This window comes from Pleurodeles waltl, chromosome 12 (assembly GCF_031143425.1).
Source record: "Pleurodeles waltl isolate 20211129_DDA chromosome 12, aPleWal1.hap1.20221129, whole genome shotgun sequence".
Taxonomy (NCBI): Eukaryota; Metazoa; Chordata; class Amphibia; order Caudata; family Salamandridae; genus Pleurodeles; species Pleurodeles waltl.
The window spans coordinates 170,657,687-170,675,182 of NC_090451.1; the positions used below are offsets into that span (position 1 = coordinate 170,657,687).

The window sequence follows — 17,496 nt, forward strand, 5'->3', positions numbered from 1 at the left end:
GTCCCTCTCTCAGTAGTGCTTCTTAAAACTCTTTATTGTTGACCACATAATGTCTGTCAACAGCTGCGCTGTTGTGCGCAACTTAAAAATAATCCTCAACCTGTTTCGACAAGTCAATATTGATTATGGTTCGATTACTCTTTTTACATTTTATAGACTTTCATACACTTAGGGCCTGATTCACAAAGATAAACGTACACTTTTTTGTAAGTTAAATTTTTTTTTGTATTAACAAACTATGATTTAAAAGTAACCTTACAACTGTGGAGATTCCACAGACTGGGTAGCGAACTCCGCACATAAAAAGATAGGACAGACCCCAGTTCAAATTCTTTGTATTGTGAAGTGGGTTTGTAAAAGTCACTTTTCCGTGCAGTCACATAAGAAAATAACAGGCACCATATATGCAAATTCACAGATTGTAATAAATTCTTCATTTTAATTACTCTGTAGGGGTGGGCACCAGCACCCACTCGAGCCATTGCTTTTCTTCAGTCATGGCCCCTAGTAACACTCAACAATAGCAATTGTCTTTTACTCTGTGTATAAATCTGCACTACCATTGATGACAAATTTGGCCAAATAACAGTTTATTGTGGTACAAGTGTAGTAATAGAGATGCAAACATGTATTACTACAGTGCTAAGGTGTTAATGCCACAGTAGAGAATAATTGACTTTAGAAACCAAGGTTCACACCTTAAGTATCACATTACAGGTGAAAATAATTAGGGTGATATGGTGAGTAGGAAAGAGTGGCAGATCCCGATGGGGATTTGTGAATCCATGACACTCTGATTGTGTGGCTGTTACCTAACTCAATACTCTAAACTCCATGTGGTAAAACATAAACACAAAAAGGACATAAGAGGGAAGGGTGATTCTACTCCGACCATTTGGCCCACATGGGAAAGCCTGAACAGGATTCCCACAATAAAATTATTTTAAAAAGTAATATTGGTGAATTCTGCATTAGATTCCTGAACCTTAGACCACCCCTGAATCCCGAAGACCAATTCACAAATTCAGCACAGGATTTACAAACCCTGAAAAAAACTTAGAAGGAAGTTGGTGCACTACAGGTGTTTTTGACCAACCTCTGAAAGATTTGTTGTAACGAATTAGAACTGGTAGTCACCCATGTCCTTTTAAGATCAGGGCCACTGCTGCTCAGTGAGGGTAAGAGGGTCTAGACTGGTTGCACATGGACACGTGCTCCCACGCATGGGCACGTGTGGGCTGAGCTTATGAGACTACTTCCTAACAGCTCAATATCTGAGCCATAGGTAGCCTGTAGTAGAGTGGATCTGTCATGAATTGGTGCTGACCTAGGCAGGCCTCATGATATGAGTAGACATTACTGGTGTCAGTATGTACATCTGTAGTGCTTCACTAAAGTATGTAGGGCACTTTACTGTATCGTATACTATGGGCGTATTCTGCACCAAAGTACAGTTAGGCCTAGAAACTCAGTTGATGAAGATATATTTTGGTAAATCAGGATCCCAAATGCAGGTCTGAAATTAATTTTCACATATCAGCATTCCTTGTGGCACTTCTAGATTTTTCATTTTTCTCTGATCCCTTCCCTAATAGATTCTAGTGTTTGAATCACCTTGCTGGACCAAGGTTATTACTCTGCTGGAGGATCAAAGACATTCCCACACAAAAGGGGCATTTGCCAGTAATTAAGCTTGCTCCTGAGAGAGGAAAGTGTGGGAGTGGAATCTGCATGTGACAATTATTTTTCATACTGCACCTGACTGGGGATGGTAATCCTCACAGAAACAAGGGAGAGTACCAAGACTTTTGGAGCCAGTCAGAGGCGGGGCTACCATTTGACATTTTAGAGGAAAGGTACCAGTAGCTCTGGCAGTGAGGGGTGAAAATTAGGCTCACAGAAAGCGTCTTTAAACAGACCACTTGAATGCACAATCTTGGAAATTCTCTAAATACTTTGCAGGAGGGTTGGAGGGATGTATGATGGAACAACGCATGCAATTACAACTCATGCCTTTACAACGTGGAAAGTACAATGCATGGTCATTACCCTGCATGCACTTACCACCAAATGTTTTTACAATGCATATGCTTTTACCACGAATATCTTTACCACAAACATTTCGTAGTAAAGGCATAGTTGGTAAAGGCATATGCATAGTACAAACTGGAGGTAAGTATAACATATTATATATATAGATATATATATATGTGTGTGTGTGTATATGTGTATGTGTGTGTATGTATATATATATATATATATATATATATATATATATACATATATAAGTAATATATATACATTTCTCTATATATGTGTTTGTGTGTGTAGCTATATGTATATATATATATATATATATATATATATATATATATATATATATATATATACACACACATATGTATACACAAACACACCTTTCCACCCAAAAACCCTACCTACCCTAAAAATTACCTTACCACTCCAAAACCCATACCCAGCCTAAAACGCAAACACCCTTTACCACCCCAAACCTCATACCCACCCTAAAACCTAAACATCCCTTACCACCCTAAAACCCATACTCACCCTAAAACCTAAAAATGCTCTTACCACCCTAAAACCCAAAACCACCCTAAAACCAAAAAATGCCCTTACCACCCCAAAACCCATACCCACCCTAAAACCTAAACACCCCTTACTACCCCAAACCCCATACCCACCCTAAAACCGAAAAATACCCTTACCACCCCAAAACAAATGCCCACCCTAAATCCTAAAAAAACCCTTACCACCCCAAAACCCATACCCACTTTAAAAGCTAAAAATGCCCTTACCACCCTAAAACCCATACTCACCCTAGAACCTAAAAATGCCCTTACCACCCCAAAACCCATGCCCACCCTAAAACTTAAAAATGCCCTTACCACCCCAAAACCCATACCCACCCTAAAACCTAAAAATGCCCTTACCACCCCAAAACCCATATCCACCCTAAAACCTAAAAATGCCCTTCCCACCCCAAAACCCATGCCCACCCTAGAACCTAAAAATGCCCTTACCACCCCAAAACCCATGCCCACCCTAAAAATGCCCTTACCACCCCAAAACCCATACTCACCCTAAAACATAAAAATGCAATTGCACCAATACCCACCCTAAACACTCTCGCTCTCTCTCTCTCTCTCTCTCTCTCTCTCTCTCTCTCTCTCTCTCTCTGTCTCTCTCTCGCTCGCTCTCTCTCTCTCTCTCTCTCTATATATATATATATATATATATATATACATATATAAGTAATATATATACATTTCTCTATATATGTGTTTGTGTGTGTATCTATATGTATATATATATATATATACACACATATATATACACAAACACACCTTTCCACCCAAAAACCCTACCTACCCTAAAAATTACCTTACCACTCCAAAACTCATACCCAGCCTAAAACGCAAACACCCTTTACCACCCAAAACCTCATACCCACCCTAAAACCTAAACATCCCTTACCACCCCAAAATCCATACTCACCCTAAAACCTAAAAATGCTCTTACCACCCTGAAACCCAAAACCACCCTAAAACCAAAAAATGCCCTTACCACCCCAAAACCCATACCCACCCTAAAACCTAAACACCCCTTACCACCCCAAACCCCTTACCCACCCTAAAACCGAAAAATACCCTTACCACCCCAAAACCCATGCCCACCCTAAAAATGCCCTTACCACCCCAAAACCCATACTCACCCTAAAACATAAAAATGCAATTGCACCAATACCCACCCTAAACACTTTCTCTCTCTCTCTCTCTCTCTCTCTCTCTCTCTATATATATATATATATATATATATATATATATATATATCACTCAACCCACTTAATATTTACTTGTACTTACCTTTAAAACCTTTACTGTGCATACACCTTTACCATTCATGCCTTTACAACGAAATTCGTTGTAAAGGCATGCGTGGTAAAGGTATATTCATGGTAAAGGCATGCATGGTAAAGCCATGCGTGGTAAACACATATGCGTTGTAAATGCATTGTGGTAAATGCATTTTGTTGCATTCACCGCGATGTAAGTGATGTTTCCCGGGTTGGAGTAGACATGATGTACCACCCTAGTATGGGGAGGAAGTGTCAACCTTCTAGAACTTTCAACTGCCACTTAAAATGGATGTGTAAGGGATAAATAACTTATGAGAACAGTAGGAACCTAGGTGAAGCAATGCCAGAGGAATGCCCAGCTGGAAGAGAGAAGACACTTAACTCCTAATGTAAAGATGGAGTCAAGAACTTCTGATTTCACTTGGGATTCAAGGACTGACTTCCTCTGACTCAGGTGCCATAGAGGTAGCTAAAAGAGGCTATGGGCAAAAGAGTGCAGGAGGCAGGCTAGTCTGCTTTTGGCTCCTAGAGTTGCTGCTGAGGGAAATCCTGAGACTAGGAGAAGTGCTGGGCATTCAGACAAGAGACAGGTCTTATGTGAGGAGGGAAAGCATTACAAATATGCTCCCCACAAATTGCAAAAATGAAGAGGCCAGGAGGCCTGAAGTTAACCACACCTGGTGACTGGGGCATGACAATAGAAGCAATAGACCACATTCTCTGTCTAAAGTGCCCCACCAGGGCCAGAGAAATGTGGTGCAAACTTTAGTCCCCTAGAGGGATCAGGTACCATCTCCCCAGGTACCAAAGCAGCAGAAAAATTACCCAGTGGGTCTCGCCTCATTGGAATAAAAATTGTCCCCGAGGACCACTATGTCTATGAGGACTGATGTAAAACAAAGCCAATGCAAGCAAAGTCTAAAGTACCAACACATTCCCAACTCAAGGTCCTTGGCGAGGAGTAGAACCCTGGCGGCATTGTCCCCAGATACAGGAAGTCCCAAGGCTCAACAGGAGGTCCTTGTGGGGTGGGGGGGCTCCCCTCTACCAACACTGTGCTTTGACACTCCTGCAAAAGCTTTAGAGCCAAAGCAGCTGTGCTCCCTCTCCAACTGGAGAAGAAAAATTGCCAGCTTCCAAACTAGCACTTAAACACTGTTGGCTGGGAATAGAGCCATCAGGGCTGGGCCTGCAGACTTGCGCTTCATCGTTGCACCTTTTCCGGCCAGATGAACCATTAGGAAAAATAGTTGAAAAAAATATTTTAGTATGGCACAATACTGTGTCTTAAAAAACACACTGCCTGAAGACAAAGGTGCACCCCAGAAGGCTTTGGAGCCGCCTTATTTGCAACTTTTTAGCACGCAATGCCAAGAAAGGTAGGGGCATTGCAGCACCAGTTCTAAATGTTAAGGTGTAACCCTGGAGCAATGGTAGGCCTACTCCAAAAGACAGCAGCCCCACCAGTATAGTTCTTCTTGGCACCGCAAGTCAAACAGGTAGTGGAACAAATGATCTGGGGAAACCTTTCCACACAGTCATAAGCAGTCCTAAAGATGAGATTTTAGGCTGATCGCCTAAAGGTTAGAATGTAGGGCTGTCTGTTGGTGAGACCTAAGGTTGCTTTGTAGCATGTGTAAAAGTAGACAAAAGACACACAAACAGCTTACAGAAAATTGAAGTGCTTCATTTACAATGACAATGTTAACAGTGAAGCAATACCTGCACTAATGAGTCATTAAAATGCTTAATTGACAAAGCTATAGTAAATCATTACGTAATGTCTTAATGAATGTCATTGTACAACGGTACCGTTCTCAGAAGATTTATTGGTGTTGCATTGGTTTATTATGACATATTTCTGCTTTTATTATTGAGTTGTCACCCTGATAAAACCAGTAGGCCTGCCTTTTTATAACTACACTCAATTATGTTGTGTCTAGTATATGTTGGGAAAATTGTGGTTTTAAGGCTCAGGGCTTGCTAGAAATGTGAAATGTTAAGAGGGTATCACCGTAGGTATCCACCCACCATCATATATTTATTTGTAAATTAGTGTGCAGTAGTGAGCAGTGTGTGTAATAAAGTACATTTTTGCGTCTTATACGTGAAATCACTGACTGGACAATGAATTATTTAGTGTTGTTTTTGCGGTACCTAAGGACCGGGGGTACAAGCTCGCACAACCTCCACTGAGTAGGTCAAGTGCTACAAAGGAGTACTTGATTTCAGGTACAGGGAGATCGCAGTCTTATTACTTGTGAAGGACACCCATCCTCTGCAGCTAATCCCCCGATTTCTTACAACACACACTCAACCAATAAAGAATATTACATTCATAGTTATCTCTTTCAAAGTGGTAAAGGTAACTTGATAAAAACTAATCTGTAAGATTATTTACAGCCTTTCTAATTACATCTGTTGCACTAAGGTTGAGGTTATGAGTATTGTATTTGGTGCGCAAGTTATACTTTGCATGGTACTTGTGCGAGCTATAGATTGTGTTCTGAAAAAAACTTTGGGAATATCATAGATTTTTCCGTCCTTGCAACAATAATCATTCAAAATCACACCTCTTGTATTGCTCATTGGCCTTTTGGTCAGTAGAACTGCTTAGAAATCTGCAATTTCATTGTTGGTATTCATCATCCATACACATAACAGGCACAACTGTCACTCACCCCAAACGTGATGAATAGCAACTGGACTGTCACTATTTTTAGGTCGAGCATAGCAGCACGCAAGCGTTGCTTTTCTGACGTATTGGTATGTATCTTGGCTTTTAACCACACCCACCTCACGCCCATCAGTACCACTCCTTCGTGGGCTTGCCCTTCAAAAATCCTATGTTGACATTGGCAAATGGTTTACGTTTTTCCCTCCTTGGGGCGGTTTTGTTACCGCTTTGGCTATCGCCCCTGTTACATGGCTAATTGCACTTTTGCGGATAAGTTTGACTGCAAGCAAACTTCTTTTTCCTTTTGTGTGTCTCTTCACACTGATGGCGGCCGTGGCGCTGTGAATCGGCTCGCTTATGTGAAACTCCTTTACTTTTCGCAATTGATATGGCAAGAGAAGTCGGGTTTGGAATTTATAACGCTAAGAACTCTAATTCGAGCAAATGCGAGACCCATACTATTACTACAGTGCTTAGGTTTTTGTGTTTTAATGTTGTGCGTAGGGTTGTCCTCTTTAATTTCCGTCAGACACTAGAGAACTACAGACCCGCCAATGCTTCGCGCTGGGAAATAAAGGGTACAAAGGACTGCAGACTAAAAGTTACAAAACAGAACATTTCACAAATGAAAATAGCTATTTTAATGCCATCTCTGTGAAAAGCCCAGAATTGATTCTGTGTTCAGTTCTAGATAAAAACTGCGACGACAGTTAGCTCCACGGTCACAGAGATAAAATCTCTAGTCCTAAAAGCGGCACAATTCTTTACAAGTCTGGAGTATTATATGTATACTTCATGACATTGTTGGGGTAATATTGCAGCAGTTGATAGACTACATCTTCGGAATAGCTTGGAGGGTCGCAGTAGAAATATTTTGCTCGACTTTTTCCTAGTTTTTATACACATACATAGCATATACGCAGGACACATTGAATTTTTTTTGTAATTCTGGACTGATATGACTGAATAAGGTGTAAACCCATCATTTTGTTCCTTTCTTAGGTCTAAAATGTACCTGTGCATCTGGATTCAGAGAAGTAAACAAAGGCTCTCCTTTGGTGGATTGTACATCCTGTGCTGTAAGTAATTTATAACATAGGGAAGCCCATCATAACTGTTATGAATCCGATATCTCTAATTCTTGTGTTGTGCATGGCTTCTATTGAAATTCATTCCTCGTAATAACGAATTCCAACCCTGCCAGAAAGTCAGTGTTTCTACATCACAGCAATGAAGAGCGAATGGTGGCTTTCACTCCTGCGATGCCCCTAAGGGAAGCACTCCAAGCGTTCTCCTGCCTTGCGTGCTCTCCCAAACGAAGTGGTTAAATGCAAAAGGATGGGCTCCTTTGAATGCTTTTCTCAGGTCAACCTGAGGGAGAGTGGGGACGCATGTGGTCTGTGCAGACACGCAGGGGACTTGGAATCGCAGTCTGCGAAGAAAAGCACTTTCTTCACAGCCACTGCCAGGGCGCTGCCAGATATCTGTTCAAAAATTGAGAGTTGCAAGAATGGCTTTGGGTGCAAGGGGACAGGGGGCAGAGAAGAACCGAGTGCTTGGCATTTTCCTTTGTATTTGGATGTGGGAATAGAGGATTTTGATGACCTTATACAATCACTTTTAACTCCACCCCAAAAAGGAAAGTCCACCCAAACGTACATGAGCACAAACAACCCAGAAAAGAGCTAGCCTCTGCACCTCATGGGTTAGGTGTAGTTTAGGTCTCCATGCCATTTCTATCTCCAGTGCCAGTGGCCTGTGACGGCAAACAGATCACAGAAAAAGACAAAAAGGGGTAGACAGTATGCTTCTATTATCTATGCTAATTCCATTCAGATGCACAGTTGTTGACTATGCCACCACAAAGAGGGACCTGTGACCTTCGCAGAGGTATAGCTTCTGATGTTCCGGTCCTAGTTCATAATTTAATTCTAAACCTGGAATAATAATTTGGTCAAACGTAAAAACACAGTCTAATCCACGGCTTTACAGATAATGATGTTGAGAAGAATATCCCCAGGGAACGAACCTTGGCTTTGTCTATGCAGTAGATTATGCCTGATGCAAATAATTCAGATTGTAGAAATATTAATTGATTCCAAAGTTAATCTACAAGTAGCCTTTTGTATTTTTCCAACTTTATCTGTCACCATAATATCTAATTATATTTTGTTTGATCTGTTTTAAGAGAACCAGAAGCAATTCTAGTCTAAGAACTCTTTAAATTATTATATAGTTAGAGAAAGGGTGTGTGGGTACATGTAAACAGGGCAAGGATACATTGAAGCCATGATAGCTTTATTTGTGAGTGGAAAGTAAACATAGTACCTACCTCAGTAGCACCCTCAATATCGATGACTTGTGATACTACTTGCAATGGGCTGTTTCTGCTGAATTTACAATTGCAGAGCCTTTCCTCTCACACGATTGCAACAGAAGCAGTCAAGAGGCCCACAAGACTCCCTGAATTATTGCACTCTATGTGATAGAGTCGAATTGGAGGTTTTGTGCATAGGTGGTAAATGTGACAGAAGAATGTCAGCTTAACATTATCTCGCAAATACTGCATTGTTTAACCTTAGCCTGGTTAACTTCATATCCGCACTCGCCTCAGCATTGCTACATAATCATTACCATAACTTTGACTGAAATATGTTGAAGTAGGTGAAGAAGACAATCAGTTTAGATTTAGATTTAGAGTAAGCATTTGTGTTGGTAAAAGGCAACAGTAAGGTTGAAGATAAGGGACACATTTAGGGCTGAACTGAAGGCAATGGATGTTTTAGAGTAGGGGGCCTGGAAAATGTACAGGTTTATGGTAAGACCTAAGGCAATGATATAGGACTTGGTCAGGACAGGTAACTAGTTCAAGGCATGTTAGGGGGAAGGATCAGAGACAAGTTTCGAAATGTTAGGGTGAAGGAAATGGTAAGAGATAATTTTCAGGTTAGCATTCACATAGGGGTAGGTGTAGCTTTAGGGTTAAGGTAAGGATAAACTGGAAGTTTAGTGTGAGAGTTATATACTGGGTAAGGGGAACTTTACAAGGTAATGGTCTTGGAAACAAAAGTGATGTCAAAGTGTTCAATGATGTATTAGCAGAGGAGATATCAATTTGGGTGCAGTATCTATGAATTCTATTGTGTTTATCCTTGTTTAAATAATAATATTGCCAAAGAATATTACGCATGACTGAATTATATTGGTACATTGAGCTGCATTGTTTTCAACATCATGTCCTCCGTGCAGAGGAAATACTGCACCATGGCTATCAGCACTAGGAGATGGAGGTTGGATGTTAAAGGAAACCAGCTTTTGTTAAGGTTTTCACTAACTTGCCACAGCTATTTCAGAAGCAGTGTTTATGAATAATCACCCCTCACAGGTGTAAATAACAATGTCACAAATACTTTATGCACCTTTTAAAGAATTCTTTATCCAGTATCCATGAATCTAACTGTCACCCTCTTCTTCCTTCCAATTAAGGGGAGAACTGTATCACTTGATAGAAGATTGTGCCTTCAGTGTCTAAACACTAGTTGTTCATGTGGCGCTGGCAGTGTCCGAGGTAGAGTATACTCCTTACAGTATATAATAGTGGTTTAAGGGTCAGAAATGGCAGATCTGATCTAACATTTTTGGGTGGGAGACCATTTCTCATTGTCGGATTCATGCTGACTTGCCTCTCCTACTGACAACTCTTTTGCATCTATCCACAAGTAGAAGAAATCTTCAAATAATAGCTTTATGATGTGTTGTAGATGCTATTTTACTTCTGCTGAATTTAAGCTCCCAATTGCAGCAATTACAACTTTGTGTGTGTATGTGGTATTTCTATAACACAAATGTAGCCCAAAGGCAACAGGGCACTGCACATGGTCAAAGATAAGCTTGACATCTAATTAGTAATAGGAGAGGAAGTTGGATCCTGGATGGTTAACACATTGTGGTGTAGTGTCCTAAACTCTACCACAAGTGCCAGGTGTAGATCCTGTAGGTACGATAGACAGAGATTCAGTAGCCTTCTTGAGCTTTCTTTCCTGTTAGATGTTCACCATATGACAATCCTGACCATGGAGTGCAGTGGCTCTCTGGGGCATTGTAAATTGTAAAATCTGAGTCATGGATGCTCATTAATGTTTCTGTTTCTCTTGAACTGTTTTCTACATTCTGTGCCTCTTTAGTTTTCTGTAACTTCCTGTAACCAAGAAGCAATCTTCTCATCTCCTCTGATGCAAAGCCATTTAGTATTGCTGTCACCAACAATGGTTGTTCTTTTAGGCAGGCGGACCTATCCAACATTCTGCACCTGGAGCTGGTCAACTTCACTGTGAATCTGATGTCCCATATCCTGGATGAAAGGCCTGTAATTGGCCAAAGGGTGTGGTGCTTGCTTTCCACTTGTCCCCTGTCATGCCATTGATCTGCAGCTAGTCCTGGTTTATCAATCAACTGTAAATTCACAATTGGAGAATGAGAGGAATTTTAAAGAACATGATCAAGTTTTGCCTCACTATCAACGATACAACAAAACATCAAAAGGATTTGTAGACTCTGGCTCAATTGGAAACACTTGCTAAAAAAAAAAAGGACGGCCCACTCATCCACTACAGATGGCATGCTTCATCATCAGGTTTGTTCTTTCACCAGCCCCAACTTGGAGCTAGGTGTGCTCAGCTAGAGCTTTTGGAGACTTGTTATGTTTTTAGGTGGAGACAAAAGGGGGTCTCTGAACTTCTAAAATTGTTTTAGGATAGTGAGAAAGAACTTTAAAAAGGAAGGAGGAATCTTTGTTGTTATTTTCACACTCTTTTCATCATCTTATCCAGATCTACGTTTTTCAGCCCTGTATTGGCGCAAAATATTACTGTCATGCTTTCCGCTGGATCATAAGACCCTGCCTATGACTATCCTAGATAACCTGATTTTAGAGTTTGTAAGGCAAAAGCTTCCTCTTATTTGTAATTGAGAGTAATTCCCTATGACCTATGAAGAAATCACATAAATGTGACAGTTTAGTTCATTTCTTTCTACAAAACAGCATATTTTAATGCATTGTAACCACCAAAGCTACTATCACACTCCTGTGGCACAGCAAACAAAATGCATGGCCTGCCTTGAGAGTACTGGTTGCCTCCTAATTTCATACGCTCTCACACTTCAGGATACTATTGAACTGAACTCAACATCAACCACATGCAATAAGTTGTCAATGCTGAGTGTCAGGAAACAAATAGCTAACAGCCAACACATTGGACAAGAAAGTAAAGATGATCTCGCTGAGCCCCATTGAGGTCTAAGATAGGTATTTAATGATATCACCTAGTTTTAGCTCCATGGGCTCTTTAGATGGTTAATAATTTAAGTTTGGGGCATGAATGGATTAGGACACATAAAGGCAAATGTTAGAGTCCTGGTGTAATTAGTTGTGCCTTACTTGTATTGGAAAAACAGTATAGGTGCTACATAAATGAAGTTTAGTCGAGTCTCCTCGGAGTAACGGCTGCATTGAAATCAAGGAAGACAAAATCACATAGAAAAATACAAGGCAGCTCATTACCTGAAAGATGTTATGTGTATATATCATTAGAGTTATAGAGTCAACTGAACCATGTTTGTTGTCATCTATGTGCTACTAGAATATATGATACAAATTATACAGTACATCTAGTGTGTCATAAAATAGATTCACACTGTTTGCCTGACTCTAGAAGCTGTATGCCATGATACATGCCCAAGTTTGATACTACGCCCTGTACCTTTTGATTGGAAACACAGTCTGCTTCACTCTTCATTTGAGATCATGTATACATTTAACACTTTGATTACAACAGTAATGGTACTCTAAGCTTACTCATTGACTAATGCGTGCCTGAGCACCTTCCGGAACTGGATCAGCCATGAAATGGCTAGTACCCTCCACAAAACCTACCCCAGTTCCCAACCCCTGTGTTGAACAAACTTCTCTTGGTTTTTTTTTAACTGGAACTGGCTGAAGCACGCCTGTGATGTACATGCCCCAGAAAGTACTCAAATGATGTGGCCTCCTTCTAAACACACTCTGTAGTTCAATGATGAATTGAAAGTAACAAAGGTCAAGCTATGCCAACTTAAGAGCCAGTAGCATAAGAGCTATGTCACTTTATAAAGAGAATGTTTTAGTGAGAGTTTAAGAGAGTATAAAAGCTTGCTTCTCATAACCAAATCCTCTTTTTGTATTTGAACTGCATTAATTTAGCAGCAAATACACAAAAGGAAACTTTTAAGATATTAAACAAACTCACTTGAGCCAAGCGAGTAACTCAGGAGGGTAGAATCCTCCCAAATTTTGTGCAACACACTCAGCACTATTTTCAGTGAGAAAATGTAATCAATTAAGGATAGCATTCCCACCACTTCTCTGCCTCAACAACTTGGGGAGGATGTGAATTGTGGCACCATTACTTCACACTCCATAGTAGAGTTTCCCCAGCTCCAGCATGAGACTCATTTCTCTCATGCATAAGGTGAAATCTGGCTCCTCGCTGGATCACTGCCCCCCTACCACTATGCAAGCACTGTCTCTCATAATGGTCAGCTGTCTGTTAGACCTTTTGAGTAAGTCACTTGCTCAAGACATTGTCCCTGACAGATTTAAAGCTGCAGTGATACTTTCTCTGATGAAGAAACCGGGTGACGATGATGAGGAAGCTAGGCAACGATCCTAAGGTGCTGAAAACATATCGCCCCATTTCACTTTTCCTCTATGCTGCCAAAAGTTTAGAAATTTTTGTTTGTCAGAGCTATGCAGGATCCTTTATTCATTCAACTTGCTTCACACATTGCAGACTGGGATCCTCCCACCCTACAGTACAGAAGCAGTGATGCTTTCTGTCCTTGATGATCTACGAGGGGAGTTGGATTCAGGCCAAGTGTTTACACTTGTTCTCCTAGATTTATCAGCCATCTTTGATAAGGTCAACCACATGATTATGCTTAATCACCTGAAGGCGGCCTTTCTATCAGGTCAGGCTCTGAATTGGATGTCCTCCCTCCTAGGAGGCCACACACTGGATGTGCACTCAGGTCCATTTTCCTCTTCTAAGACTAATGTCATCTGTGGGGTCCCCCAGGGCACAGCATTATCTCTGATGTATATTTTTTTACATCTGCCCATTGATCCCAGCCCTGGCTAGTTGTGGTTGTAGATTCTACAACTAAGCTTATGAATCTCATTTTCCTCTTGAGAGGACTGCCCAATCCCATCTGGAACTTCAGTCACCCTAAAGTTCATTTGGGTTCACTTGGATAGACACCTACCCCCTCTACATAAATGCTGGTAAAATTGAGCAGGTTATTCTCAGTCACAAGATGGATGTCTGGGCCAGCTCCTGTTGGTCCTCTGAGCTTGGTGCCCCTCCTGTCCCAGCGGCCTTTGCCAAGAGCTTGAACGTGGGTAGGCAATCAACTGTCCAAGACCCCAGAGATCAATCCAGCCAATGAGAAATGCTTTGGTCTATTGTAATCATTTAGGAAGGTTACTCTTCTTCCATCACCCAAGAATTCGAAAGTGGTTATTTCAGCTGTAAGTGTCCCCCACTTGGACGATGCAAACTCCCTGTACTCGGTCTCTCTGCAATTTCTTTACACAAACCACAATTTATTCAAGTTATAGCAGCAAAGATAATCTGTGAACTGCATTGACATGTGCATATCGCTCTCATATGTCTTAACGAAGCTTCACTGGCTCCCCACCAAACAGAGAGCTCTTTTTAAAATGGCTTGTATTATTTACAAATCCATTCATGACCAGGCTTTGTAGCAAGCAGGATGAAGAGTTATGTTCCTGCTCAAGCTCTCAGATCCTCTTTTGCCAACCACTTGAGAATGCGTTAGATTAAGTACAGAGAGTGGGTGGCAGGAGCTTTTTTGTCCTGCCCTTCATCTTATGGACCTCTCGCCTTTCCTCTGTCAGACTGGAACCCAACTTTCTGAGGTTCAGGAAGCGTTTGAAAGCCTGACTGTCTAAGCAAGGTTTTAATTATCCTGATCCCGCTCTCCTTTTCCTTCTGGTTGTTACGGCACCAAGAAACCCTTGGGTGTAATCCATAAATTTTCCTCTAACCACATATTCCAGGTCAGCCATAATGAGCCCCCTTAAAAGTTTCTATACAGTTATGACTCCTTGTTTTGAATTTAGCCCACACTCAGGAGAGGCTTAACTAAACTTAATTTATGTGTGTTCTTTTTTTCCAATAGACGTGAGGCACAACTAATCACAACAGGACTGTGACATAAGCCTAGATGTGCCTAAACCAGTTTACTCCCTGTACTTAGATTATTTATTGTCTAGAGAGCTGTGTGACCTAAAATAAAAGGTAACTTTGGTGGTTACAATACTTAAGTAAATTTTGTTTTGTTGAAAGAATGAAACACTATGTTGTGTTTGTATAATTCATTCATTGATATTAGGGATTTCTTTCAATTATAAATAATGTGTTATCAGTGTTTTTTTGTAGCATTCTAATCACCTGTGAGAGTATCCCAGCACTCTGTAGCAGCTGTGTGAGGCCAGCCCCCCTGGAAGGCTTACTTGAAAAGACAGGTTTTAGCTTTTGTGAAAGTCCAGATGAGAGCAGGAGGCTCTGCTGTGTTATCGGAGGTCATTCCAGGCCTTAGAAGTGAGGTATGAGAAGGCACAGCCCCCTACTCTGCTTTTATGTATGCGTGGGGTGCGTACTAATGAGACACAGCAGAGTGGAGATGTCGGCAAGGTTAGGGAACATGCCTGTAGGGTTTAGATAGGCAGAGCCTATGTTGTAGAGTGCTTTGTAGGGGTGGATGAGGAGTTTGACGGATGCACACTTGTGTATTGGAGCCATTGGAGTTCTCTGACATATGGTGTGATATGGGCTCTGCCTGGGAGGCTGAGGAATAATTTGTCTGCTGTGTTTTGGACTGTCATCTTGTGAGATTTTTGGTAATCCCTGCATGCAGGGCGCTCCCATAGTCCAGTCTGCTGGCAATGAGGACTTGGGTGATCATTTTCCTGGTTTTTGTCTGAAATTCACTTGAAGATTTTCTTCAATATCTTTAGAGTGCTGAATCAGATAAGGCTATGTATTGGCCAGTCATATCCAATTTGTTGTCTGTGATGATTCTGAGGTTTCTCACATGTGAGCATGGCATGAGGGTGTGTCCAAGGTCTATGGCCACCAGGTGGAGTACCAAACTGGGGTGTCTTTCCCGAAGACCCTCAGTTTGGTTAGGTGGAATTTCTTACTATCAATAGAATTGGGGGATCTAGGAGACTCAAACATATAGACAGAGTCTCGTGGACAGATGTATTTTTAAACAGTACAGAGCTGAAGCACGTAGACCTGGATAAAATGGTAAGAATGGTGTCCTAATAACTACCTAACCCCTACAAGACCCTGTGTTTTTAACCTTGTGTAGGATATACTTCACAAAGTGATCTAATAAAGGATTTGTATAAAAAATGTCCTAATACAATTTTAGCAGTTTACACAGAGACCCTCTTCTGTCTCCACCTAACAAACATGGGCCCTAATTATGACCCTGGCAGTCCGAAGACCGCCAGTGCTACAGTGGAGGTCTCATCGCCAATGGGCCGGCGGTGAAGACCGCCACATCCCCGCTTTTACCGCCTGGGCGAGTGGACAGCCGGGCCGGAGATTAGCATTCCCGACCCAGCAGCCCACTGAATACCGGTGGCAGCATCACGTTTCTACTTTCCACGAGGGTTTCCACTGCGGTAGCACCGCCATGAAAACCCTGGCGGAAAGGCTACGGGCGACAGGAAATTTCTTTCCTGTCACCAGCAGACAACTCCCCCAACCCCCCTTCAATCCCAATATCCCCTCAACCCCCTTCCATACCAGAACCACCCTCCCCCACCCCCTTCCAGAACAGCACCCCCTCCACCCCCCTCTGCATACACGCACACCCCCCCGGCATACACTCTTTCACCAACACTTACATACACGCACTCACTTCAACAATCATACACACTTTCACACAAACATTCCAACACACACTCACTTCAACAATCATACACGCATTCAAACACCCATACACACATGCATTCAAACACTCATACACACACACACACATACACACTTACATTCACACACACAGACAACACCCACTCACACGCACACACCCCCCTCCCCTGTTGGACGATCGACTTCCTTTGTCCGGCGAGGAAGTCTTCCGGCAGGGAACAGACACTTCCACCACCAGGCCGCATTACAGGTCATAATACGGCTGGTGGAATCCTTTGGGCAGGGTGGGGCCGGTGGTGGAACCGCCCACGTACCTCCCACCGCCAACACGACTACTGGAGGATTTCCACCCAAATTGTGTCAGAAATCCCTCAGTGCTCGTACTATGGTGGTCAGAAGACCGCCAGCACTGACTGTCTTCTGGTGCCCGTGGCTTCGGCAGTCTGCTGAAAAAAACGCCGAAGTCATAATAAGGGCTATAGTATGAATCCAAGAGCTCTGGTGTGTCAGTCTAGCACTAAGTTGGTATTAGTGAAAGAGCGACCCCGATGATGAATTATGCTACTTATAAGAGGGTGAGTGGTTTTACCATTTATTAGAATTGTTTTCTACAATATCTGTTGCACACACAAGGGTCCTTAGAACACAACCAGTGTTTCCAGTTGTGCCAGAGCCTAAAAGTTCTTTTACCATATTATCTCCGAAATTATCAACCAACAGTACAAAATATTTGGATGTGCAATGGGAAATTTGTAATTGCCTGTCACAGTACAACTAGCACCACCAACTGAAGCAAGAGGACAAGTTCAAAGTAACCCTCGTAACGTAAAGCTACTTAGAGTGGGAAAAGGCAGGACTGGCCCCAGGATTTTTGGCTCCCTAGGTGAACCTAAATTTTGCTTCACCTCTCTTCCTACACTAAGATCATACTTGCTTCT

General features: G+C 41.8%; 1 protein-coding gene across 1 annotated transcript in view; it reads left to right on the forward strand.

Annotated features, from left to right (window-relative positions):
- LOC138268296 (meckelin-like) overlaps positions 1-17,496 on the forward strand; it is a 192,224-nt gene that overhangs the window by 18,202 nt on the left and 156,526 nt on the right. Inside the window, exons 2-3 of the mRNA XM_069217807.1 lie at positions 7,557-7,633; positions 10,041-10,122. Coding sequence (XP_069073908.1) covers positions 7,557-7,633; positions 10,041-10,122 — 159 coding nt within the window. The remainder of the gene's footprint in view (positions 1-7,556; positions 7,634-10,040; positions 10,123-17,496) is intronic.